Source organism: Gobio gobio (assembly GCF_949357685.1).
Source record: "Gobio gobio genome assembly, chromosome: 6".
NCBI classification, from domain to species: Eukaryota; Metazoa; Chordata; class Actinopteri; order Cypriniformes; family Gobionidae; genus Gobio; species Gobio gobio.
Window position 1 is genome coordinate 17,113,624 of NC_137102.1, and position 27,852 is coordinate 17,141,475.

At 38.9% G+C, this 27,852-nt stretch overlaps 1 protein-coding gene across 5 annotated transcripts; it reads left to right on the forward strand.

Moving 5' to 3' along the window:
* The first annotated feature begins 150 nt into the window (after positions 1-150).
* On the forward strand, positions 151-27,087 carry agfg1b (ArfGAP with FG repeats 1b). 5 transcript variants are annotated; one of them, XR_013816625.1, is made up of 12 exons: positions 151-475; positions 16,522-16,615; positions 16,696-16,811; positions 19,353-19,497; positions 19,624-19,780; positions 20,328-20,444; positions 23,284-23,425; positions 23,523-23,599; positions 23,678-23,776; positions 23,888-24,040; positions 24,224-24,398; positions 26,240-27,087. XR_013816625.1 is itself a non-coding variant. In XM_079818507.1 (12 exons), the coding sequence occupies exons 1-12, from the start codon at positions 309-311 to the stop codon at positions 26,297-26,299; spliced, it is 1,416 nt and encodes a 471-aa protein (XP_079674633.1). In that variant the 5' UTR covers positions 151-308; the 3' UTR covers positions 26,300-27,087. The 5 variants fall into 5 exon arrangements, 4 of the variants coding, with proteins under 4 accessions (XP_079674633.1, XP_079674634.1, XP_079674635.1 ...); XM_079818507.1 differs by having other exon boundaries at positions 24,310-24,398; XM_079818508.1 differs by having other exon boundaries at positions 24,322-24,398.
* The last annotated feature ends 765 nt before the right edge of the window (positions 27,088-27,852 follow it).

Below are 27,852 nucleotides of genomic sequence, written 5' to 3' on the forward strand. Positions count from 1 at the left end.
TACCATGGAACAGATGTCAGGCTCTCGTTCACAATTAAATATTCGCATACTCGCCTATATTGCTTATGTTTTTGAACACATGCCAGACAGTAGAGGCGTTTCTCTCCAGTGCAGTAGATGGCAGCATTGACATGAATACCCTGCCTGAGCGCTCCACATCAGTCCAGAGAAGAACAGGACGTTTATGGCTATTCCTGGCTGTCCTATGTGGAACGATTTTCCAGCGCTGCCGGGTGTGTTTATGCACTAGATTTACCCATAACTTACAGCTTCACCTGCACTAGACTCGACAGCTTTATTATTTCGTGATGGCGGCGAGTGCCAAGCGAAAACAGGAGGAGAAACACTTGAAGATGCTTCGGGAGATGACCAGCCTGCCTCCTAATAGAAAATGCTTTGATTGCGATCAGCGCGGCCCGACCTACGCCAACATGACAGTGGGCTCGTTTGTGTGCACCACCTGTTCCGGAATACTGTAAGTTTATAACTAGCCCCCTCATATTCGCACAGATGGTGTACGAACTTGTTGTTTTTTCCCAAGAGTCTGTATGGGCAGATGCCTAACAACCCCTCCCATCCGAGAGATCATCTGCAGAATGTGTCCCAGCTGTCTCTAACATCATCATAACATCAGCTTTCATAAAAATAGCTCGAGATTCAGAGCCAGAGCAGCCGAACTTCACGCTCCTTTCAAATAAGACGGAGTGACGTCTGTGCTTTATGGCTAATTATGAGTGTGTGTTCAGAAAGTACTGTGTCAATGTGTGAGTCACACCCATGTTTAAACATTGCAGATGTGTATGCTTAAAATATGTTTATAATTAGATAAATTGAAGAACAAAAATTAGTGGTTTTGAATGTGATACAACTTAGTGAAAATGTCATTGATATTCGAACACATAAAGTAAGTCACACATGTGCAAGTCTCAAGTCTTAACTTCAAGTCTCAAGCAAGTTCAAGTCAATTTTTGTGACAAGCAAGTCAAGTCATAGCTTGGGTCGAGCAAATCAGACAAATGTCTGATGATTTAACTGAATTTAGCCTATATATTGAAATAAGCTAAAACTACAGTAGTTATGGACTATGGGAGTTTTATTTGCAACAAAAATTGCAATATGCATTTCTACTCAAAATGTGTCCACATACAACTGAGATGTTATTACAATAAAAATCTAAATAAATTGCATAAATAAAAATTAAAACAACTTTACATAGCCTAAAATTGAAACTGAAATTAGGCCAATATATTGGGTGAGACGCGTTCTTTTTGTATTATTTTAATTTTCTCTGTACAGCGTGAGCAGGTGATTGTTAAATGACTAATTAACTATGCACTATGTAAAAAGGTTTCAGTAAAATATCCCAAAACCACTAGGCCAGTGTTATCTATTTTGTTCAGTTGAGTACTTACAATATCCCAAATGTTTCCAACTATTTGAGAAAATTGACGTGTGAGGGAGTCGCCTGTCAATTGCGTCATATCTGTGTTACCCTCGGTTTCCGGTTTTATTTTGCAGAAACGCTCTTACTACAGTGTGTAACATAGCAGCCGCCGAGCAAACCCACAGAGTAACGTCATAACATAATTTTCAACACACTCAGATGTATGTAATATGATAAACAGAGCTGCGTTACCTCATACTCATGACCGGAAAAGCCAAAAATGGCACCAGCGACTGTGGCATAATAAAAGTCCCGCCGGTAACTATGCCATAATAAAGGTCCCGCTGCTCACGAGGCTTGTTGCTCTCTTCTTATTAACAATCGCTCCTGCTTCTGCTTCATACTACAGTAACGTTAATAATCACATCCATGAACATGATTTCTGCCCGAGTCCTATCCCGATTCTTTTCCACCGGCTGTGAGGTGAAGACCACATGTCCCAAGATTCTGCGCTCAAACTTGACGTCATCAAACTACGCCTTTGTTTTGTATAGGCGACCTCTAGTGGATGGAAAAGTTACATAGTGCAGCTTTAAGAGAACTCAAATTGTTTGTTGCTCACACCCTGATGAATGCTCATTAGCCGCAACGCGTAGGTGTGCAGTACTTGTCACCTGTTTTTAAAATATTAACGGTGTGATGAAAAAGGCTTTTTATATTTTTTTCAATAATATTCAAGTGCCTTGGATTATTTATATCAACTAGGGCTGGGACGGTATGGATTTTTTCTTACCGCGGTTGAAAAGCAAGAAATTCCCGCGGTTCAGCGGTAAACCGCTTTAAACGGCTCCCGCTCGACTTTCGCGCACAGCCGCACACGCACACACCAGCGCAGGCAATTGAACATAATAAGGAACATGTTTATTTTACATTTATTTTTTCACGTTTAGAACAGGAACAATTAGAACAGAAATGGAATGATATCTGAAAAAAAGTGCTGGCAAAACGAAATCTAGACTAGACCATGGTTTACATCCCAGCCTTCATATTTTGCTGAGAAAGCAGATCAGATCCAGACTGACAGATCTGAAGATGGAACAGCATAAACAAAGACAAACAAACACATTTTTATTTATCAGTATTGATCAGTAATATATATTTATTTGTTTATTTATTTCCAATATTTTTAATTTCAGATTACAGTCGTCGTCATCAAACAATCACTTAAACTATAATGACTTTCGCGCACACCCGCCCATATAATATAATATATTATTTATATTTATATTTATAGTATTTATATTTTTATATTACATATTTTTAAATATTCAGGCTATTAATTTACATTTACAATTTACATCTTGTGTGCGCTTTTGTCTCAGTGGTTAATGAAGAATAACGAAGGCTCAAGGCTATTTAATTTAACAAAGTGTAGTCACTCGCTGCTCACACTACCTTGATTGTATATTATGCTACTTTTATTATTTATATTTATTTTTTATATTTTATAACATTTACATATATTATTTTACGTATCTCGTGGTGTGCGCTTTTGTCTGTGGTTCAAGGCTATTTAATGAATACTTTTTAGGCTAATGATTGTACATACATACATACATACATACATATATATATATATATGTATATAGGCCTATATATGTTATTTATATTACATAAATAATTATATAGGCTATATACTGTATATATAATTATTTATATTTGTTATTTATATTACATAAATAATTTGTACATATTATATTATTATATTAGGCATATTTATATTAATTTATATATAGGCTATATGCCTCTCGTGTGCGCTTTTGTCTCAGTGGTGCTATTTAACGAAGGCTATTTAATTTAACAGTGTCGCTGCTCACACTAGCCTACCGTGATTGTATATTACTTATTATATATATTTATATTATATATGTTTACATATTCATATTAATTTATATATCTCGTGTGCGCTTTTGTCTCAGTGGTTCAAAAATTTAACGAAGGCTATTTCATTTAACAAAGTGTCGGACACTACTGCGCTTGTAAGCCTGCCAGACGGAGATCTTTTTCGATAGCCTTTTAATGAAATTGGAATTTCAGAATCACATAGCCTACTTATATTTAATTGCCTACAATAGATTATTTATTGATTATATTGAATGAAATTTCGCAGGCACAGCTTATTTGTAGTCAATCTTTCCCAAACAGAGTTGGAAGAGAGTTAAAACTTACCAGTAGCCTACTAAGGCAGGTCCAGCTCAGTTTGTTCTTTCTGAAGCAGTGTTTTTTTTTCCCGCCAGCTATGGGAGAAATCGGTCACCAGCGGTCGACGCAAACCCATGCGTTCTTCTTCTGCTTTCATGACTTCTATCTCCCTACCCGCTATTGTCGGCTGCGCAACCATGTGAGAGAATTGTGTTAAGCACGTGCAATTAAAACGTGCACGTCCTGCTTATGCGCCAGTATTTTATGCTTTAGTAAAATGAAATGCAAATTATAGGCTAAAAGACATTACACAGGTACAAATGGAATGTTATAATGGAACATTGCGCTCCCCAACTCGCGAAAGGTCGGATTTGCTCCATCTTTTGATTAAGTTTTGTTTAGAAAACCTTGAATCCATATAAGACACGCATGTCATTAGACACAATCCATGTCGTTAGAATCAATCAATCCATGGAATTAGACACAACGTGCACACGTGCAGGCCAATTTTTTATTTATTTTTTTTTGCGCGGTGATGGCGGTAACAATCTCAGACCCGCGGTAGGCGTCACGTGACCGCGGCATTGCGGTAATGCGGTAACCGGCCCAGCCCTAATATCAACTCTTAACATGGTGTAGCCATCATTTCAGAAGTGAGGGGGACAGAATGTCAACCATTATACCAGTTTTTTCTGACCTTTGTCTGATTGATGGTTTTATTTTTAATCTTAAATGTGCTTAATTGGCTTAAAATGCTATTTATGCAAGCGATCTGGGTCCTTTTGACCCCAAATGAAATAAAAAAAAAAATAGACAAAATTAATTGGAATGATACTGGTTGAATGTTGCGGGAGAAAAAGTCTGTAACATAATAATGTAATGTTTTTAAACAAATGTAATATTACTCACTTTAATTATGGTTTACTAAAATGTTTTACATTTGTGCAGTGTTGGGGGATTAAGCATTTTTTTATTTATTTATATAAATTCAATCAATGGGAGACTATAAAAATACTTTTTGTTGCATAATTTGTCAAAAATCAGTTCCAATGCAGAACACGCACAGAAACGATGGAGTGACTTTAACCCAGCCGCCCAATCACAGTGGAGGAGGGGCGAGACAAATACAACACTAACCAACCGCCACATTTTGCTTGTACAATGTCTACAGATGACAACAACAAGCATAAAAACGGAGCAAAATGAATGAAAACAAGAGCCAGATACTTTACATTGTGTCGACATTTTTATATAGAAACAATACAGAAACAAACAATCTGTGAACTGAGATACTAGTAACACTTCCGCGGATATCCCATATAACACACACACACACACACACACACAAAACGCTACTCTGTGGAAGCGCTCACAGTAGGCGTCTTCAGCAAAACTGGTTAATTATTCAACAATAGAGATATGCAGTTATTCATCATTGTGCAACACAATTCAGATAACTGTCAGTGCTTGACGTTTTCGTAGTGAATTTTTTTTTTTTGCAATTTTGAACTCCTCGCGACCTCTTCGTATGAAAATGAAGTATACAGCGCGGCCTGGAACCCGCCCAATCTGGCAACACTGACTGAGTGCGGGTGCGAGCATGGGCGTTAAGTCTTTTATTAATATTTGTCAAGCAAGTCTTAAGTCCTAAAATGTGCTACCTTAAGTCTTAACTCGTGTCAAGTCATGTGACTCGAGTCCCCCACCTCTGATGATATTGTGGTGCTGAGATTGGGGCCTCTGGCAGTGCACATGGGGTATCAGTTCATTGGCCGGTAAGAAGATGTCTCTATGACATTTTGGTGCAGAGTTATGTCTGGGGCCAACAGTGACCACCAGAGGGTTTTGTGACTCCACGCTGGGACCTTCAGACTGAAGGTCTGGACTCTATCGCAGCTTTCATTGGTCAAGGACCACCCAAGAAGTTTGACTGACATGTAACACGACCAATCACGGTTCGCATTGTTCTGTGTCATGTTTATGGGCGTCAAAAAAAAAAAGTTGATGTCCCTACAATAACAGACCGCCGTGCATTTATAAATTATTCATTCAAGAATGTTGTGCAAGTTTACTGCAACAATGGAGCCATTAACTTCACATACTTTTGAAAATCCAGCATTTAGTTGATCGGTAAACGCTCAATGTCACAGTTGTGAACACGACGGCGTTCTTCTTCCACAAGGGAGTTTGGCATCACGGCATTTGTTTCCAGGCGGACCGTTAAAGAATGCAACACGCGTCTCACAGACATCTTGTAGAGTTCAACCAATCGGATGACGATAAGTGTGCCATATGCATCAGTCGTTCAGCCGATGGTCCGTGGGCATGACGTCTGAGGCTGAGACTAGTGTCTTTGACATTCTGGTACCAAGAATCAATATGATTAAATATGACGGGGCCTTTACAAGGGACTCCGGGGGGGCCCCACAGGACTCTGGGAGTCCACATGGGGCTTCAATTTAAGGTTCTAAGTCAAAAGCGCTGCCCCTGATGTCAGTGTCTTTGACATTCTGGTACCAAGAATCAATATGATTAAATATGACAGGGCCTTTACAAGGGCCTCCGGGGGCCACCTGAGGGCTCTGGGACTCTATGGAGCCTTAATTTAAAGTTTTTAGTCAAAATGTTACCCCCTGGGACCAGTTGCATAAACTAAGACATCATGTTAAGACAGTGTCTTAAGATCTAGTATGACCCACTAGCAGTTAGGCAAGTGACATTCAGTCTTACTTTTTGTATCAAATTAGGCCAGTCTATGTTTTTAAGTAACTGATTTTAAAAAGTTATGAACAGTCTTAAAGAAAAAAATGTATGTCTAATTTGTAAGACTAGTCTTAACGGTTTATGCAACTGGCCCCCGATGTCAGTGACTTTATGACTTTCTGGTGCCAAGAATCAATATGACTAAATATGACGGGGGCCCCCAGAGGGCTCCGGGATTCCACATGGGTCCTCAATTTAAGGTTCTAAATCAAAAGCGCCCCCTCTGATGTCAGTGTCCTTTTGACATTCTGGTGTTAAGAATCAATATGACTAAATATTACAGAGGCTCCGCAAGGGCCTCCGTCCATTTTATCAAGAAATTCAAACGATAAATGCCGTTTTGATGCTCTATGTGGCGTGACTGATCACTGATCACAGTTCAAGCGGCCGCGCACGGTCATCTCTTACTAAAGAATAAACATGAATGACCATCTGAATTTATGCTGAGGATACATTACAACATACTTTCATGTATATATGTGGTGTAATCGCTCAATCAGTGTTTTAACGGCGGAAAGATGTCAATATAACTGCTTGTAAACTAAACAATGTCATGTAACGTTAGCATCACATTTAACTCAGGCAGTCCTTCAGTGTCTACAGAATTGTATTCACTAGAGAAGTCAACTCTTTCACTAAAAATATGCTCTATATTAGCCTGTATATTCCTTATATTCTACTTGACCTGTTAGTGATGTCTTGATTATTTCATGCATGTTAAATAAACCTGTCATGACAATGACAGACACTGTGTATACATTATTTCAACAATGAATTGGAGAAAAAAACTATTTTATAATTAGATTTAGAAGTTAATGCAAAAACTGCCTTATGTGAAGTTTACATGTTTGCATACAATGTGTTATTTGAGTGTTGATTATTATACCTAAAAATAAATAGCAACTGAATTTAGGCTAATAGTTTGGGCTCTGTTGTTAACCTTTAATATTAATGTACAAGTAAGGGCTCCCTATATAATTTACAGAAATATCTTCAATAAACTTTTAGATATAATTTAATTCATTCAAGGGCAGACACTTTTTTTTTCTTCAGTAAACCACTGTTTAATATAAAAAATAAATAAAAAGCAATTTTGTAAATCTCTTACCGAACCGTTAATTTCAAAACCGAGGTACCGAACCGTCAGTTTTGTGTACACCCCTACAGTACAGTTACACCCCTGTAAATTGAATTTGATACAAGTGCAACATCATGTGTACAGTAAAGGCTCTGTGGAGAAACTAGCTGAACAAGACTGAATAGCTCCGACCATGTAAACTAAAATGTTGAGGTAAACTAGGCTGCCTACACGATGGCCAGATATGAGGTCTGAACCTCTGTATTTTTCCGAGGTGTACATAATACATTATTCATTTAGTAGACACTTTTATCCAAAGTGACTTACAAATGAGAGCAATAGAAGCAACTAGAACAGTCAAGGGCAACAAAGTGTTAAAGGTCCCGTTCTTCGTGTTTTTTTGAAGCTTTGATTGTGTTTACAGTGTGCAATATAACATGTGTTCATGTTTCGCGTGTAAAAAAACACAGTATTTTTCACACAATGTACTTATCTGTGTACCGCTGTTTCCACTGTCCTAAAAACGGCTGGTGATTTCCCTGTTCTATAAAGACCCTCCTTCAGAAACACATAACGAGTTCTGATTGTGCCAGCGCTTACCGTGTTGTAATTCGACCACAGCTTAGCGCACGTGCCAGCAGTTCCTGTGTTGTGATTCGACAGCAGCTTAGCGCATGTTGGAAAGGTCACGCCTCTTAACGGAGAGATGTATGCGTTCAATAATCTCTACAGCGTCCCTGGGAAAGCCAAACAAAGGTGATTTGACTCCTGGATGAAAATAACAGCGTCTCGACGACATGGCGATAAACACACTCAACGCAACAGTTCCTTTTCTCCACGCGACCGTCCGCTTCTCCACGTGGGACAGCAACAAGACCGCGCCCCCTTTTTCGCGTTTCTTTGTGGGCGGAGGTTAGTCTGTTCTACTGCTCTACTGACGTAATTATAGCAGGAAGTACCAGGATGTAGTCCAAGCCAGCCGTTCGCTGTAGGCTTTGAAAGGGAACTTCTGTTAAATAAAATATCTCGCTTGGCATTGAACTTTGAGCTTTATAATTTTACAGGTATTATTTATGCTCTAACAGCAACATTACACACTAACTAAAGTTTGAACAATGGGATCATGCGGAATGGGACCTTTAATATGTGTTAAATGTAATAAATGTTGCAAAATTATTGCCTAATAGAGTATGAACACTACTTTAGTGCTGCAAGGATATATTCTTGTCTGAACTGCCCTGCCTGCGGTCTGTCACGTCACCGCTCATCAATATCAAAATATTTGAGATGACCAATCAAATTAAAGTATGCAGGCTTTATACGCAGAAGCTGCTGTGCGAGTAAAATGCTTCAGTAAACGGTGCGAGATGCACGTAGCCAAACGAAACATTTCATATTTAACAGCTGTTTTAATATATAAAATGTTAAACAATGTAAAGACTATCAACCAGAGCTCAGCTTTAGGAGGGGAAGAGACGGGGCAAGAGAAGGAGACAAAAAGAAAGAGTGATGTAAATGAGGAGGCTTATAGAAATTAGAGAATGATGAAAAAAGGAGAGAGGAGGTATGACAGATAATCTACTGCCCACTAACATATAGAAGTATATACTTATATTATAGAAGTATCGGACCGGGACTCGGTATTGGTAGTTATTCAAAATCAAATGACTCGGGCAAAAAAACCTGATCGGGACATCCCTAGTCATATGTATTATAATAACTGACAGACACTATCATTTCAGCCGCTCTGTGCAGCTCGAACAGGAGCTCAGCTTCGCGGCTGAGACACGAATAGACTTAAAGGCACGTCCACTTTAATAAAAAAGGAATATTTATTAAACAAGCCAGATCAAGAGCAGAAAAAACGCTCTCACAATTAAATAAATAATATACAGAAAAGAAAACTAGCCTTCTTCAATCTGTCTCTCTTCTCCAGTGGGTTGGGCTAATCCAAAAGACGTGAAAACAAGGGGGGTGTTCTGAAGACAGACTGTTACCTGTGAAACAGGGGTGCTCTGAAAACGCCTCCATTAGCAATTAGTGCTTTCCACCTGATGAAATGAACGTGGCAAAACTGACAGTACAGATCCACTAGCGCCGTGTTGTGACCATAGACCGTAAAAAAATATGGACGACGTGACTTCATTGACTTCCGCTGACCAGAGTTGAAGCTTTCGTAGGCCCGCACACGGCGCTGACATCTTGGGACGAGTCTGCGCAGTAGCGATCTCGGGACCGGAGTTGCGCAGTAGAGAGCAGGAAGTAGAGGCGCGATTATCAAAAGCCCGCCCACACTCTCACTAATGCAGAACAAATAATTATGTTGGTGTGGAATAAACAGTTATAGAAATGTAGAAATGAAAGCTAAAGCTCCAATCTCTTCCCCAAAATCCAGAAAAAAGTCCGTTAGTGCCTCAGTGACAACTTCACTCAGAGAAGCCGTCAATCTTAGCAGTCAATCATGACGTCCCACCCCCCGTTTTTATAGCATCAAATAACAAACTAAAACTAAACTTATTTAAAAAACGAACACTTGAAATGAAATCATCGTAATAAAAACTGCCTAAAATGACAGAAACCATCTTTAGGAAACAATTATTTGAAGTGTAATTGAATTTTTTTGTGTGTCTCGCGTCCATTCTAATACATGGAGGGGTGGGGTTTAGGAGCTATACTGGGACCAACCACCGGGGGACGATCGAGGCTCGGAAGCTTCAGTTTCTGAGAGGAGCACTACAGGCTTGGTTGTGACCATAGACCGTAAAAAAATATGGACGACGCGACTTCATTGACTTCCGCTGTACCATAGTTGAAGCTTTTGTATGCCCGCTCACGGCGCTGACATCTTGGGACCGAGTCTGCGCAGTAGCGATCTCGGGACCGGAGTTGCGCGGAAGAGAACAGGAAGTAGAGGCGCGATTATCAAGAGCCCGCCCACACTCTCACAGATGCATAACAATTCATTATGTTGGTGTGAAATAAACAGTTATAGAAATGTAGAAATTAAAGCTAAAGCTCCAATCTCCTCCCAAAAATCCCGAAAAAAGTCCGTTAGTGCCTCAGTGACAACTTCACTCGGAGAAGCCATCAATCTCAGCTGTCAATCATGACGTCACACCCCCCGTTTTTATAGCATCACATAACTCACTAAAACTAAACTTATTTAAAAAACGAACACTTGAAATGAAATCATCGTAATAAAAACTGCCTAAAAGGACAGAAACCATCTTTAGGAAACAATTATTTGAAGTGTAATTGAATTGTTTAGTGTGTCTCGCGTCCATTCAAATACATGGAGGGGTGGAGTTTAGGAGCTATACTGGGACCAGCCACCGGGGGGCGATCGAGGCTCGGAAGCTTCAGTTTCTGACAGGAGCACTACAGGCTTGGTTGTGACGCTTCCCCTCATGTGTATGTTGATGGGCGTTCCTCAAGTTTACCGCTATGGGCGTGCGTTTGAGCCAGCGGGGAATGAAAAACAAAGGACCAGCGAGTGACTTCTCTTCGCCAGTTGGTTGGGCTAATCCAAAAGAAGTGAAAACAATGGGGGTGTTCTGAAGACAGTCTGTTACCTGTGAAACAGGGGTGCTCTGAAAACACCCCCATTAGCAATTAGTGCTTTCCACCTTATGAAATGAACGTGGCAAAAAATTGACCAATCGGAATTTTGGTCGAGCCAGAACGTATCGACTAATAATCGACTAATCGACTGGGAGATTACAGCCCTAATTGTTTTCAGGGTGTAGTGAAGCTGAATCTCCTCCTGACACTTTTGAAGATTCAAAATTGCTTTTTGGATAAACAATTAATCTTTGTTAGGCTGAATGTTATGCATTTCTGGTGGAAAAGGCAATGCGGGTATTTGACAACTTGGATCCTGCAACTGTACGATGCATATTAAAGGTCCTGTTCTTCGTGATCCCATTTTTCAAACTTTAGTTAGAGTGCAATGTTGCTGTTAGAGCATAAATAATACCTGTAAAATTATAAAGCTCAAAGTTCAATGCCAAGCGAGATATTTTATTTAACAGAAGTTCCCTTTCAAAGCCTACAGCGAACGGCCGGTTTGGACTACATCCCTGTACATCCTGCTTTAATGACGTCAGTAGAACAGTTTGTTGACTAACCTCCGCCCACAAGAATACGCAAAAAGGGGGCGTGGTCTTGTTGCTCTCCCACATGGAGAAGAGGAAGTGTTGCGTTCGTAGAGTGTGTTTGTCACCATGTCGTCGAGACGCTGTTATTTTCATCCCGGATTCAAATCACCTTTGTTTGGCCATCCCAGGGACGCTGTACTTTGAGCACATGCTTCTCCCCGTTATGGTAAGAGGCGTGACCTTTCTGGGCAACGTGCGCTAAGCTGCTGTCGAATCACAACACGGGAACCGCTGGCACAATCAGAACTCGTTACGTATTTCTGAAGGAGGGACTTCATAGAACAAGGAAATCCTCAAGCCGTTTTTAGGACAGTGAAAACAGCGATATACAGATAAGTAAATTGTGTGAAAAATACTGTTTTTTTTACACGCGAAACATGAACACGTTATATTGCACACTGTAAACACAATCAAAGCTTAAAAAAAACGGGAAAAACGGGACCTTTAATGGGGTAGCTCTTTAAGACACCCAATGAGATGACATAACCTAAGCCCATCACCATATGTGATCAACGAACAAATATACAATATACACGTGCCATACAAGACAGGCCCTGCAAGTCACTAGGGCAACGCCCGAATGGCGGAAGGGCTACCCAGGTTGGTCCGCAAGTTGCAAGATCCAATGAGGTCCCAGTCAAAACAATCATCTTCTCCAGACCCTTCATCCCTCTCTTTGTGTTCATGGTGGTGTGTAAGTATATTGCAGAATATACCATCATTGCCTTTGCAGGAACAATAACTGGTACAGGCCAGACCTACAGCTGCACTTTGCTGATGTGCAAGGTTTCAACCCGGCTTTGCAACCACAGCTGACAACATCTAACAAAGCAGGAGGAGCAAGTGGATTTGAATCTTGGGTGGGCATAATCAGTTCCTCTCCTTCCTTTAAGCCCATCTTCTTGTCCCATCCAAAAAAGGTGATATCCACAGCTGGTGGATCAGGCTGGCCTGCTGCTTTCCATAGCAGCACCTGTAGGTGGGCACGTCTTCCATGAAGGTGCAGATTGCGCTCTGTAGGAGGTAGTGTCTTCAGTGTTGGGGGCCTTTTGTGCTTTCGGCAAATTTCATACTGGGCTGCATCCAAGGTTACAGAGTTCCTCTTATTGTACAGAGCCTGAAATAAAGCCCTTGTTGCTTTTGTGATCTGTAAATCTGTGGCTTCTGCCTCTCCAATACAGTGGAGAAGCTTACCAGGTACGACTCTCATGTCCTTGAGTGCAGACACCTTCCCGACAGAATATGAGGTGGTATCACATCCCGAAAGAGCATGCATGACCAGAATGGGACCACATTGGTCACCCAGATTCTCTGCAGTTGCATTTATGCTGAGAACAGTGCCATTCCATTTTTCCATCTTGAATGATCCTTTCATGCCTAAAGCTGCCAAGGTCGTATTCACAAGGCAATGGAATATTCTGGACCTCTGCCCGCACTTTTCTGACAACCTTGTTGACATCATCGGAGAGGTCATTGGAGAGGCCAGTTTGTCCTACTAATTTGAGTGATTGACCAATGTACTGCCTAAAGCCAGCAATCAACTGGCATCCTTCAACTCCCAGTACAATAACGGCATCACCATAATAATAATCACATAGGTTGGCTAGCATTTGCTTCCGGCACAAACTCCCAGAATTAGTGACTAATTCAAAACATCATGTAATTCGAGACCGTCCAAGTCACTGACTTGTTTGCACTCATGTGGTCTATGGCCGAAGCTAGGCAGCTGTCAATTTGATTACCTTCCTGAAAGCATTGTTACACTTGGAGTGATACTGAGCATCAGCTGCAGGTAGGTCCATGATGCCATTCACCCGTAGCTTCACAACTTCTGCCCAATCATCCTACCGTTCATCACATTTAGACAAAATCACATCTTTGAAGGATGGAAGGCCTGGCCTATCTTAAGTCTAAAACAAAATGTTCACAAAAAATACCACAGTCTTTTTCTTCACAAATAAGACCGCAGAACAAGCAACGTTTTGAAAGGCAGAAAGTTGAGAGTGAATGATTTGCTTTCCGAGCTGAGTCTGACATGAGTCTGACTTGCGTTTGCTCACATTTCTAGAGCGAGAAGTATAGCTGTAGCAAGATTTGTGACATAGCACAGAATCTGATGAAGCAACATCAGTAGCAATAATGTTTGACAAAGTCTCATGTATGGTTGTGTCTCCTAGCTCCTCGCTCTTAATTAGCATAGTAGCTATTCCTTTGGACCCAGATATTTTAACTTCTTTCCCGACATTTCGACCTGATCAAACCATTTTTCTTTGTTTTGAAAGTACTTAACCCTAGGGTCGAATGGTTAAATAATCCTCCACAACTTCAGAAAGCAGCAATAACACTGAATATCGACTGTTTTTAATCCTTTCCTTATCAAACCACAAGTTGTCTGAATTCTTAAAAAAAAAAAGAATCAGACATTTTTAAATAATGGTAACTAATTTTAATGGAATGCACAAAATGGATCTGACTAGAAAATCACAATGTATTGAACAATACTGTCATTATAACGCTGTCCACCTTTTATCTTAATGTGAAAACATAAGTAATGTCAACATTAAAATGTCAACATTAAATCCCATGACTGACTTTTGTACGAATATTAAGGCGATATAAGAAGAAAATATTTGCAAGGTGAATTTCGACTTTAAAACTATAGGCTCCCTTGCTTTACAACATACTTATTACAACTAACAGCTAGCTGCAACAGCTTATTTTCATTAAAACATGACCTGGGGTCCGTTCTTCGTACTTTGCTTAATACATCTAAGATGATTTGACAGATCCCAGATCTTTTAATCATGATAACTCATGTCTGGCTAATTTGGTTCTTCAAACGAATTTGTGGATTGGATTAAAATATCTGGATTAAGTTATCTAAGATTACTGTGCATTCTTGTGTTTCCTGAAGAGGGCAGATGCATCGATACTCGAAACCACGATCAGCAATGCAGCGATTGGCTGGCATCAAGACAGCAACTTAATGACATCATATAATTAAAAAAGCCACCTGGCTAAAAACTTGGCATATTACGCAAAACCCCCCCACAAATTTCTGGACCTTTATAAGGAAACAGCCAAACGACTAAACCAACATAAAAGTTATAATAGATAAAATGATAAATGAATGAAACCTTTTTTTTAACGTGATTACCAATTATTTATATTCACGATTTTATACAGTATATGTACACCCTTTACATTTGTATTCAATTTTTTATTCAATTTGAAGCAGATTTGTAACGTGACCGTATTAAAGTTTCTTAAGGGTCGAGATTAAATGATCTGCATCTCTTGCGCTGTATCAAGCCACTCCCATAATATCCATGATCACTTAAATTAATGCACATTTCAGATTAACTGTACAACATTTGTGTAAACCTCCAATAATTATTCCATCACAAATAAATCGCTCAATCAAGTGGCTGTGTCTATAGTATTATACACAACATTATAATATTATATACATTCTCATATACTTATACAATATAACATTTTTATATTATTATTATTATTATTATTATTATTATTATTATTATTATTATTATTATTATTATTATTATTATAATACAGCTTTCCTGTAGCTCAAACAGTAGAGCATGGCGCTAGCAACGCCAAGGTCATGGGTTCAATTCCCAGGGAAAGCAAGAACTGACAAAATGTAAAATGTCTACCTTGAATGCAATGTAAGTCGCTTTGGGTAAAAGCATCTGCCAAATGCGTAAATGTAAAATTATTTAAAATGATTATTATTGTCCCTGGTTCAGTAATGAACTCTTGTAATAAAGTAGCAGTGGCTGGGACAGATTTTAAGGATCACCTCAAGATGCAATCTAATCCTGTTTACATGAAATAAGCCTGCTCTCGAGCAGGTTTAAGCTTATGGACCTGTTGCTATGACAGCAAGTCCAGGATGAGCGTCGAAGAACCAAACAATCAAAGATCGTGCCAAATCATCAACAATCAAATCCGGCTAACTGAGTTAGCGACGTACGAAGAACGGACCCCAGACCTTGAGAAATGTAAACAAATGTAGGTTAACATTCACATCAAAGAGCAAGAACTCTTGTGATTCTGAAATGTGAGATTGTGTTTACCATGAAAATAACCTAAAATTGTCCGAAATTAATAAAAGAAAATCCAAATTTGTTATAGAATTACCATTTTTAAGTCTGAAAGTGCCAGAAATGAAATCAGCATCCTCTAAAACCACTCGCATATTGTATAAATTGGCCATACAGTGCAAAATATGTGGTCAAAATGGAGGATTAAGCTAATAATGCTAATTATGCAAATTGCTCAACATGTTCAAATTAGCATCCGGCAGTTTCTGTATGCTGGGGACCCATACTTCACATTTCTGCAATAAAACTTTGGTGGTCTCAACATTTCCGGGTTCACAATGGGGCTCTATTATGCTAAACTTATTCTTAGCATCTAACACACACACACACTGGCGAGTAAAATCTGAGAATTTATTAGCCAATGGCTAATGATAGGTATTATTTAATCGCCCAGCGTGACGATTTACTCGCATATGCGAGTGTTTTACTCGCATTGTAGAGGGTTGATAAATTTGACAGGGCCGCAGGGATCTGAAGTGCTATAGTACACTGTCTTATGTCAATTATAATGATTTAAATGTATAACAATTATTTTACATTTCAATATTAGTAATAGTTTAATTAATAATCAATTTTTTAATCTGCCAACAAAAATCAAAAGTATGATTATTTTTAAAAAGTCATAGAACATCTCTCTTCAAAATCCCATAAATATTGAGGCATCATTTGTGCCTCAAATAGTGAAAAGATGTTTTATCCAGAAGAATAATAAACGTAAGCACCACTAATAATGTACGACTGGCAGAATTAGAGATCGTCAGTCTCTACAGTGACCAGTCTGTGATGTCTGTCATTTGATTTGTATTCCAGACGAGGCATCAACCCTCCACACAGAGTGAAGTCCATTTCTATGACAACTTTCACCCAACAGGAAATCGAGTTCTTACAAAAACACAGCAATGAGGTACTACACGCTTTAACACATTATAGTCTATGCACATGCTGAGGCTCCTCTTAAATATTGTCTCTTTTTTTTGTGCTCAGGTCTGCAAACACATCTGGCTGGGGTTGTATGATGACAAGAGCTCCGTGGTCCCAGATTTCCGTGAACCTCAGAAAGTCAAAGAGTTTCTTCAGGAGAAATATGAGAAGAAAAGATGGTAAGAAGTCTCTGGTCAGATCCATCCTCCGTTTGTGAAATGTTTTTGTATAGCATGATGTTTTTTGCTTTGTATGTCTTATGAGCAAAATGCTTTTGAGATCATGCAATCAGGAAATGACATTAAAATACAAAATCTGTACTGTCTAAATCCTAAAATCTAAATCCGCATTGAACCTTCACAGACCTGCCAGCCCACAGTCCTAAAACGCCACAGTTTTTGATTTTCTGTTGATGAATTTACAAACTGTAAAGAAAAAATTCTCACCCATAGCATAAATCGATACGCTGGCGCCAAATATCGATATTTTAATTAATGAGCTCTAAATAGATTTCCCTGCTCCCAGCATTGCTACTTCATGGCTCCTTGAGGTGGCATTCAACACATGAATGAAGGAAACATAAGTTAACTAGCCTAAGAAAAAGAGGTTTTAACAGAATGGCGGAAAGTTGTGCGAGTAAAATAATAGATGCTCTAGCCACGTTTAAGTCCAAAGTCTGGAAAACCTGCACTTAAACTTTTCACAGGCATTTTGTTTTCATAGTTAGACAGATATTGTGATGTATCATTATAGGATTGTCTAGCAATATATTGATTATTGCAGAATTGCTGTATCGTGATATTATCGTATCATGAGCCATGTATCGTATCGTTTGGTACCCTGTGATTCCCACCCCTACGCTTGACTGATGCTGCAAAAAGTAAGTTACAATGTAGAATCTTGCAAATGCTAAGAAGATGGATTATTGTAAATTAAAATCATATTTAGGTCACGACTGTCAGTTTTTTGTGAACCAAATCTGCTGTAAAAGGGCGAGCTGTTCAAGGCAGCCCACTGTAATGGTTGAATGCGGACATGTCACACATCACCACCTAAACGGGGTAGGTTTTAGGTAAAAAAAACAAAAAAACAATCCTAAACATAACATTAAAATAAAATGCATAACATTAAGATGCCCAAGTATCTTCCCTACTACAGTAGCAGTTCAAATTATATAAATACTTAGTTCATGTTAGTTAATGCATTAACTAATGTTAACAAATGAAACCTTATTGTAGTGTTACCATAAAATTAATATAAAGTATTAAATATAAAGTATATAAAATTACAAAATAAACATTCATCGATCAGTACATTTTTACTTTTAATACTTAAATACATTAAAAATCAAGTACTTTTACTCAAATAAAATTTAAAAGGATTCCTTAATACTTTTACCGGAGTGAAATTTAGTATATGTACTTTAAACAGGTCATCAAAAAATAGGCAGACTTGTACTCCTCGAATTGGAAATGAATGGGAGAGGAATTTCACCTAGTGAAAACTTTTGGTAGCCTGACATCGTCATACTCAATTCTAGTCAGAATAGGAACTGCCCGAGGAAAAATGTTGCGGGCGCGGCTAAGTTCGGCTGGCATCCAGGCTAAACTTTTGGTACTGCGGCCAAACAAAATCTTACTGAAAGCGAATTTTTTTAGATATTAAACTCACATTTGGAACACAATTCGTTTAGATTTATGGCGCTGATTTTCTTGTAGTTGTAGAGTAAAACGTGTTTTTGAAAAAATATATTTCATATAAAAATGAAAAGTATTTTTTGTAAATTTTTTCATAACAATACAATTCTGTAACTTTTAAGTTCACTTTCTTTCTTTTTTAATTTCTCTTCAGCAATAATTTGCCAAGTGTTGTCTTTAAAAAAGGTCAAACTTAAGTCTCTGCATTCAAGATTTAAGGCAGTTTAAGTTGGACACTTAATTTTCAGGTCAATGCTCAAAAAGTAAACAAATGGATTATAAATACAGCGTAAATATAATTTGGTACCATAAAATCCCCTTAAAATACAAAATATGAAATAAAAAACATGATCAATTCCTCCTTTGAATATGTTCAAAAATGTATTGCAGGGTAAAGTCATGTTGCAGTTTTAATTAATTTATTGATTTATGATAAGTGTTTTAGCTTTGAATGTTTAGAATTAATCATGCCTGTTATATGTTTATGTGAAATTTTATTACAGCCATCTTGGCCAGGACTCCCTGGAAGAAGAGATTTCTTTTAATCTCAATGTGACCTTTCTGGAAAAATAAAGGATAAATGAAAATAAAATAAAAAATCAAACTAAAATATAGTACATTCATTTCATTGAAATAAAAAAATCTGTAATTTTTGACCGACACGCAAAGAGCACCAGAGGGTTAAGGCCATGAGTTCCCTTTCAAATGGGATTTTAGAATGGTAGATTTCAGTTTAAGAGTAGTCCTCTAATAAGTGCAGCCTTGGTGAATATAAGAGACTTCTTTCAAAAAACATCTTACCGCCCCAAACTTTTGAAGGGTAATGTATGACTGTGTCAAATATGTTGTAGAACAAAGCTCTTCAAGTCATGTTAACCATGCAGACTTTTTTTTTTTACTCATAAATCAAAAGCCTCTATTCTAAAAACTCATTATAAAATCCCCAGGGAGCCCATGGCAAATTAGCCTTCCGGGTTGGCCTACAAATTGAGAGCTCTATTATTGTGCCACCGTCATTTGCAGGTATGTTCCCCCAGAACAAGCCAAGGTGATAGCTTCTGTGCAGGCCTCAATATCTGGTTCATCTGCTAGCAGTACCAGTAGCACCCCAGAGGTTCTTCCCCAGCCCCTCAAAACCCTGCATCTTACCAAGACTCCATCTAACCAGGTAACTACGCACAACAACCTACACGTTTGTACTTTCATTCGGAACCACCGAACAGTTAGTTCTTCTCCTTAAAATCAGGCTATGCCCTGCTTTTCTCTTCATGCCTTCCCCACGTTTCTCTCTCAGTCCCCAGTGACCAGTCGTGTTCAGGCCCTGTCTGCAGGCCAGGAGAAGAAATTTGACCTCCTCTCTGACTTGGGTGGAGATATTTTTGCTGCCCCTCAAGCTCAAACTGCCAGCTCCTCAAACTTTGCTAATTTTGCACATTTTAACAGGCCTTCAGGTAACCATTAAGATTTTTAATAGATTGACAGCCCTGATTTATGTATAAGGGAAGAGAATATTTAGATTCTGTGGCTGGTCACAAGTTCCTTTAATTGTTTTGCCACTGTTAATCATCGTGTAGCTTTTTGTCATTCATTTAAAGGGATAGTACACCCAAAAATGAAAATTCTGTGAAAATGTGTTTGCTCAATCTCAATTTGTTTCAAACCTTTTGTCTGTGAAACATATTTTTCCATACAATGACAGTTTGTTGGATCCAATGCTGTTTTGGACCCCACTGACTTTCATTATATGAATAAAAACAGATCAAATGCAACAAGAGTTCAGAAAATGAAGACAGATTTTTCATTTTTGGATGAACTATCCCTTTAAATGTCATTTCATCTACCCTACTCTACAACCAGTTGTGAGTGAAGTCAGTCAGCTCAGTGTTTTTCTTTTGATTGTCTACAATTATATCAGAACCATGATTTTAGAATGTCACTTTAACGTTCCTCATCAGTCCTGTTCATTGATGTTTTTTGTTCACCCTATGCCATTTGTAGCACAAAATGATTCCACCACAGAATTTGCCAATTTTGATTCTTTTGGAAACGCCAGTGTACCATCACATTTTGGCACATCACCCCCCTCAAAGCCTCCCCTTCAACAACCCCACTCAGGTACCACACCCTGCCCCCATCTATTGTGTATTATGTTCACGGATATTTCTATTTCCTGTCATGGCTGTTACAGAATGTTATTGGCTAAATGTCACCTCTCTTGCTGCTGGCTTACTTTAACAGTACTGTACAAGTCATTTAAGGAAGATAATGGGTAAAATAAATTATCCTCTTTTTTTTTTTTTACTTAACTTTAACTTATTTTTTTGTCTGCATCTTTGAATTAATTTAAGAAAAAATTCTTAAAAAGCAAACATTAAGTAGTTTGACAATCTTTTATTGTTTCTTTGGAGAAAAATATGTTTTTCAACATGCAGGGGTAAACAAACCAAAAAATAGACAGAAAACAGTAAATTATATCCTAGAGAGGACCCCTACATACACTATATTGGCAAAAGTTTTGGGACGCCTGCCTTTACATGCACATGAACTTTAATGTCATCCCATTTTTTTTCATCTGTAGTGTTTAATATGGAGTTGGCCCACCCTTTGTAGCTATAGCTGCTTCAACTCTTCTGGGAAGGCTTTCCACAAGGTTTAGAAGTGTGAATTTTTGACCATTCTTCTAGAAGCGCATTTGTGGTCAGGCACTAACGTTGGACGAGAAGGGCCATCCTTTTTCATCATGCTCTAGAGTCCAGTGGACTCTTGCATCCAATGCAGTACTCCACTGCATCCAATGTTTTGCATTGTACTTGGTGATGTCAGGCTTGGATGCAGCTGCTCCGCAATGGAAACCCATTCCATGAAGCTCTCTACGCACTGTTCTTTAGCTAATCTGAAGGCCACACAAAGAATGGAGGTCTGTAGTGTAAGATTACAAATTTAAGTAAACGTTTGAAATACATACTGTTTTACAGTTTGAGGTAAAGATTGACTACATTCTAACAAGATCAAGTTAATCAGCCCATGGGTTTGAGACATTAGTCTTTTGTCTTTATGCCCTTCCTGACCATTTAGAATGACAAGCTCAGAGCACAATATTGTCAGAGTAATTGGATTAGCATCTATGCATTCGGATGACACTGTTATGCTGATTGGATTAGGACTGGTGGCACTGTAATGTTAATGTGATTTGCATTCTTTTGTTTAGATTGTCTCCTCCTCTGCTGTGTAATCCCTCCCCCTGAAATGTAGATAAATTACAGTGTTTTATACTGTTTGAGTTAGACTTGATGACCACAGCTGAAACACGGCGCAAGTTCTCAATAAGGAATCCTGCTGAAGATATATCCAAGTCTCCTGGTCTTTGCTTAAAGGAGGAAAATAGTTTCCAACAGTAGCTTTTGACTCTGCAGAAAGTTGGCGACTTCTGCGCACCATGCGCCTCAGCATGCGCTGACCCCGCTGTTTCCAATTGCTTCCAACTTGTTATAATTTGACCGGAGAATATTTAGTAGTGAGGAAATATCTGAATATTTGTCTTATTGCACAGGTGGAAACCTATCACGGTACCACGCTTGAATTCACTGAGCTCCTGAGAACGACCCATTCTTTCACAAATGTTTGTAGGAGCAGTCTGCATGCCTAGGTCCTTGATTTATACACCTTTGGCCATGGATTGGTGATTGGAACTAATACTTTTGGCAATATAGTGTACCTTCATGACTGTGTGACAAAACAAGATTAGCTCAGGTTGTAAAATGTCATGTGGTGCAACTCACAAAATCATTAGTTTATAATATAATAATAACATTTGTATTCCAGGTGTAAGGAAAATATGTATTACTTTTTACTTGATAGTTACACCACATTAAGTTTTCAGAGTCTCTTTTTTTGTTGTGAAAATGGTATAAAATCCATACAAAACCAACATGAATACAGAGTACATATCTAAGAACATGTGAACATCCTTTGTTATTATGGACAAACTTTTTTGTTGTTGATAATGTGCATGAGCAATATTCCCCCTGTTCTATGGTCTTTGCATTGGCTACCTGTGTGCTATAGAATTGATTTAGATCCCTCTCTGACCTGTTGATAGATCATCCCCCAGTGTGAGCTCCCTTATAAGGTCTGCCAATCAGAGGCTTTTAGTTGAAAAACCAGGCTAAAGTCTAGGGGCGATCGAGCAAATGCCAAAGCCCCACCTAAACTTTAGAACAGTCTGCCCATTCAAATCAGAACTGCCCCTACATTACCCATTTTTAAATTGTTTCTTTTTATCCTGCTTCCATTCTATGATTTGATACCTTACTCTTTTATGCTCTGTTTGTCCACTTGTGACATCGTGCCTGCCTGAATGTATTTCATGGTTATGTTTGTTACTTATGTCTTTTTGTAAAGCACATTGGTCAACGGAAGTTGTTTTTAACTGTGCTTCATAATTCAGTTTATTTAATACATAAAGGGCGAGATTTACTAAACGGCAAATTAGCGTGACAGCGCAATTCCAAAAGAGGGAGTGGCTTGATCTACTGACTGTTCATGATCTACTGATGACATGCAAATTAAAGAACACAGACGCAGCCGGATAATTTCCATAATGACCAACCCAATCTACCAAGAGATGCGCAAATTAGCGTCTGGTTGAAGAAATGCTTTTTTCGCAAATACCAGTTAATGGACAAGCGTAAACCTTAGTAAATAGCCTTGCATGATTCATTTTGTACTCTCCTCCCATAAATTTTGCCTCTGAAAGTAATAAGGTCAGCCGCAAAAAATAACCCTGTCCACGCCTTTTGAGCGCAAATTTTTCACTACGTGTCTTCAGTAAATCTTGACGGTAGTTTTTAAATGCCAAAAGAGGTTTGTGCTGGCGCAAGCTGTTTGTAAATCTGGTACTAAGTCTTGAATAAATGAGTATACATATAAGCTATACCTGATTTATGCCATTCAGGAGGAGGCATATCCATTCCTCCACTACCCAGTATGGCCCCTGCCCCACCTCAGAGCAGTTTATCGCGAGGGGACCGTTACGCTGCCCTAGCTGAGCTTGACAGTGTCCTCAGTTCCACCGTTACTAGTGGGAGTGCACAAGGGTGAGAAGTCACTGCATTACTTATATACTCTGCACAATCCACCTCGCTTTTTAGGCTGTTCATGCATATGTTTTTGTGTATTCTTGCACTACCAAAGTGTGTATGGAGGTGTCCCAGGAGCCGCTGCACCTCCAGCTCAGCCAGGACTACCCAACATGCAACAAGGTTTTGCAGGTGGAACTTTTCAGATTCGTTTAAGTAAGTTTTAACATGTTAGTCTTTTAAACTGACTCAACACTTTTTACCGTGTAGCTGCTCCCTCCACAAACCCATTTGTGGCTGCTGGGATGGTTCAGGAGCCCATATCTACAAATCCATTCCAAACCAATGGAAGAGCAGCAGCCACCGCAGGTAAAACCTAGCTTTGGTCGAGAACAGCATGCTCGTTATGTGTGTGTCCATTCAAGGAATGAGCAGATGAAACATGCTACTCCTCCTCTGGTCTCCTTTTATTTACTTTAGCCTCATTTGGCACTGGCTCCATGAGCATGCCAGCTGGCTTTGGGAACTCAACCAGTTACTGCCTGCCAACCAGTTTTAGTGGGACCTTCCAGCAGCAATTCCCTGGCCAAGGTCCCTTTCCCCCACCTGCAGCCTACCACCAACAGCCCAATGGTATGTGAGACTATATTTGTGTTTTCGTGAGTGTGAGATGGCCCAACTCCCCCAGTGGCTTATTCCTTTTTTTTTATGCATACTATTATAAGTCATGAGGCTGTGTTTGTATTGTATTAAGCATCAACTCTTTTTGCTTTTCCTGCTTTGATGTGAGTTTTGGTGTTGCATGTGTTGGAGTAGCAGGTTCAGTGCTTTAGCATTGAGGTCAGTTGTCTGAATGTGACACACCAGCTCCATGGCCTTTCTTCATTTATGGTCCTCCTCAGGGGGGTTTCCAGCCTACGGACAGGCCAAACCTATGGGCAACTATGGGCAGCCGGTCACAGGACCTGGGATCTCTAGCAACCCATTCATGGTAAGCAAGCCAATGGCTATGAGGTAAACACAAAGTATGAAGTATATTATTTATTTCTATTGCTTTAAAGCCCCCCTCTGGTGTTTCTGCTTAAAGTTGGAACAAGCAGCTTTGTCATAATTAAAGTCCCCATGAAATCAAAATGTTTTGGCTTTTAGTATGAATATGTTAGCCTTAAGGTTATTTATAAGAGAGTGAGCTCCAAAACAATGACAACATCTGCATTTAGAGGATATAAGACTGTCATGCCAATATGGATCAACGATTTTGATGACATCACTGCACTTCAGCTTCTCATCAGATTTTCTGTCCAATCAAATGTTCTCTAGAATATGAAGTGTCCCGTCCCCAACATTATAAATAGACGCTGCAGCTGAAATTGGTCATTTTTTTCACACAATTGCTATTTTCTATATGGTGAAAGGAACATGATGCACTATATAGGGTATAGGGAACGATTAAGATGCTTTCAATTGGGGCAAAGGAAGTCTGGTTTCACATTAGTGGCACGCGAACCACTGCAGTACGCGTGTAAACGTATCAGACCCATTAGAATTCTACACAGAATGCTGTATTTTAAAGCGATAAGGAGGAGAAACGGTTACAAAGTCTCAGCATTAGAAGCAGCACTGACGAATGGAAGAGATGACACCGGTGCCATGCACCAACATCAATTACTGTGATAGTTGTGATATGAACGAACCGCTATATTGGCTATTTTAAAAAAAGGGGAGGAGCTGTTCGATATGTCCCATTGGAAATTGTCACACATTGAATAACGCTGCACATTTCAGGGCACTTCAGTAGGCCTTTATCAGAAACTGGGAGTGTTGATATATGAATTAAACACAATTTGTTTTGTGATTCCAGAAATGTAAAGAACTGTATGTTCAAAAAAAGAACAAAAAAAAAACATTAATTATAGTATATTAATTTAAGTAATTTTAAGTCACTCTTCTGTCCTCTCATTAGTGTGGCACCGTCCCCCTGGTTAAGAACCACTGCTTTAAAACATAGCCAAACATTGTTTTTCATTCACTAATAATTGTGTGGATAATTCTTATTTATATACACAGGAGAAGTTCTCACAGAAAATTTCCACCTAATTCACAATGTGCATACATGGATTTGTTCTTAACCTCGTTGGAACGTTAAAAAATGGAGTATTTTAAATGAGCGACCACGTTAACCACACTTTCCTTTCTTCTCTCGGCAAACATGATGCTGTCTAAAGGAAGCCTGAAAGCACACGCAGGAAAATCCTCGAAGTGTGCACAAAACAAGTTCAAACACTAAACAGCTTTAAAACAGACCCAGATTTAGATCTGATTAGCCAGCTATACATATGCAAATCTGGATCTTCATGCAGGTGAACCTCGCAGCTCAGGCACCTTTTCTTGCTCTTTGATGTATGAAATTTAATCTTAACATGCTTATAAGACCACCCAGGGTATGTGATTTTTGTTGCACAAGCTTTTTCAGCTGTTCCTACATTTCACGCACAAATCTGTGTGAAAAATGAGCGGGACCGATTGTTTACATCGACTTTGTTTGGTGTAATTGACAGTCTGACTCTTAGTGGTTTTACATCTATTAGGCTGCATTTGAACATGCATATTATGTTCTCAAGTTGTCTTATCCACAATTATCATGATAATTTAAAGTAGAATTAACTTGATATAATTTAATATTGTCTTTGAAAAGTATCGGTACTTCTAATGGGCTACTAAATCTTCAATGTGTTGTTGCTGGATGGCAGAAATGAACAAACCTTCCCAACAATGTTTCTTTGTCCACTCCAATGCTTACGTTTTTGTCTTCTCTTGTCGTCTTCTCTTCAGGGCGGATGCCCGGCGGGACCTTACCAAACAGGAGGTTCCTCCACAAACCCCTTTCTCTAAAGCGCTTTTCCCGCCACATTTCAGCAGCATCATGCACACATTCCGCATCACCAATGCTCTAAAACATTGTCTTCAAGGATCTGAAAGTATTCAGATTATGTATTTACTGCACTGAGTCTTTGACATTTCTAGAGAAAGAGCTGTGGATACGCAGGTGACGGTCTTCCCTACCCATCGGTGTATTCTGGACAAAAATCCACGATTGTCCCTCCTCATTTATGCCTTCAGCTCAATAAGTAATGTTTTATGCCTAGAAAGTAAGCTCCTTGTGCATATCAGCATTTGTAATCCTTTTAAAAACATGTTATTCACAAAGAGAAACTGACGGAACAGCAGAACACAATGGTGTCTAGGGATGCTATGATTAGCTGTACAAACAACTTCAGTTTGTCCTTAGCACCTGCTCTAGCAGAAATGTTTCGTTCAGTCGAGGCAAAAACGCATTGTGAGGAATAGACGTTACTAATCGCCTCAAGGAGGTAAGAAAACATGGTTTGGATTAAAACCTGACACCTATTGTAAAGGCAGAGGAGCTCAGCACAAGATAAAGCAGGTGTCTACAGCACAAAAGGGCCGAGTAGATGTAAGTGGTAGAGTACGCTTTTCTATGATCTCCCCTCGGGGGGTCTCTATAGCCGAACCTTGGGAAATTGGCAGGTCTGACCTGCGGTGTTCTCCGTCGATGGATTTTTGACCACATCAAAAGTTACCATTACAGGAATACAAGTTAATGTGTACATATATAAATATATGTATAAAATATTAAATGATTTTTAACTACTGTGTTACATGCGCCTGTTTGTGCTTTTTTTACACCTCATTGAGCAAAGCTACGGTTTTTAGTCTCAATTGTTAATCACAAATGAATAATTAGAAGAAATTAATCTATTTGTTTTTTTTGTTTACAATATCTCCCACCCCTAACACATATGTTAGACACTTTATTTAGTGGCATTGATGGTTCCATTTTATAGTGGAAAAAAGGTTCTTTGGATTATTAAAATGGGTATTTTGGGAACCCAAAATGGTTCTCTGGAATCACAGCGAAAACCCCCTTTTGGATCCTGTATGTTTAAGAGTCTAAGAATGTAGGGGCATGTAAATAATAATATCAAAGAAAGAGAACAGTTTGTTTATGAACAAATAGGATTCATCATAACTATCAGCGCAATTAATAAACCGATAAAATAACTAAAAAATGAGCACAGGCTCTGACACCTTTTTTCATGAATAGCCTTTCTTTAACGCATGTATCTACCTTATACTTAGAATATTAATGATCAATGTTCATTATTTCTATATTTGTTCTGTTAAAGCTCCCCGATGATATAACCTCCATCATCCGTTTGAGTTATGTCGAACTGTTTGTTTTGTCTATTGGTGTTTACAGTAGAGTCGACTCCTAAATTATTCAGTTGTTCATTTTTCACATTTTATGTTGCAGCCGTAATTGTCCCATATAACGGAAACAGTGCATTGACATGAGTATTCAAACCATCTGTTATGACAAGGGGTAAGTAGAGACGATGACCGACGAGCACAACCTATAACTA

Bases quoted from the DNA above. Each gene is read 5' to 3' on its own strand.
- agfg1b (XM_079818507.1), top strand. From the start codon at position 309: ATGGCGGCGAGTGCCAAGCGAAAACAGGAGGAGAAACACTTGAAGATG. The intron at 16,616-16,695 runs GTACTACACGCT...TTTTGTGCTCAG, and splicing joins TACAAAAACACAGCAATGAG to GTCTGCAAACACATCTGGCT. The intron at 16,812-19,352 runs GTAAGAAGTCTC...CGTCATTTGCAG, and splicing joins AAATATGAGAAGAAAAGATG to GTATGTTCCCCCAGAACAAG.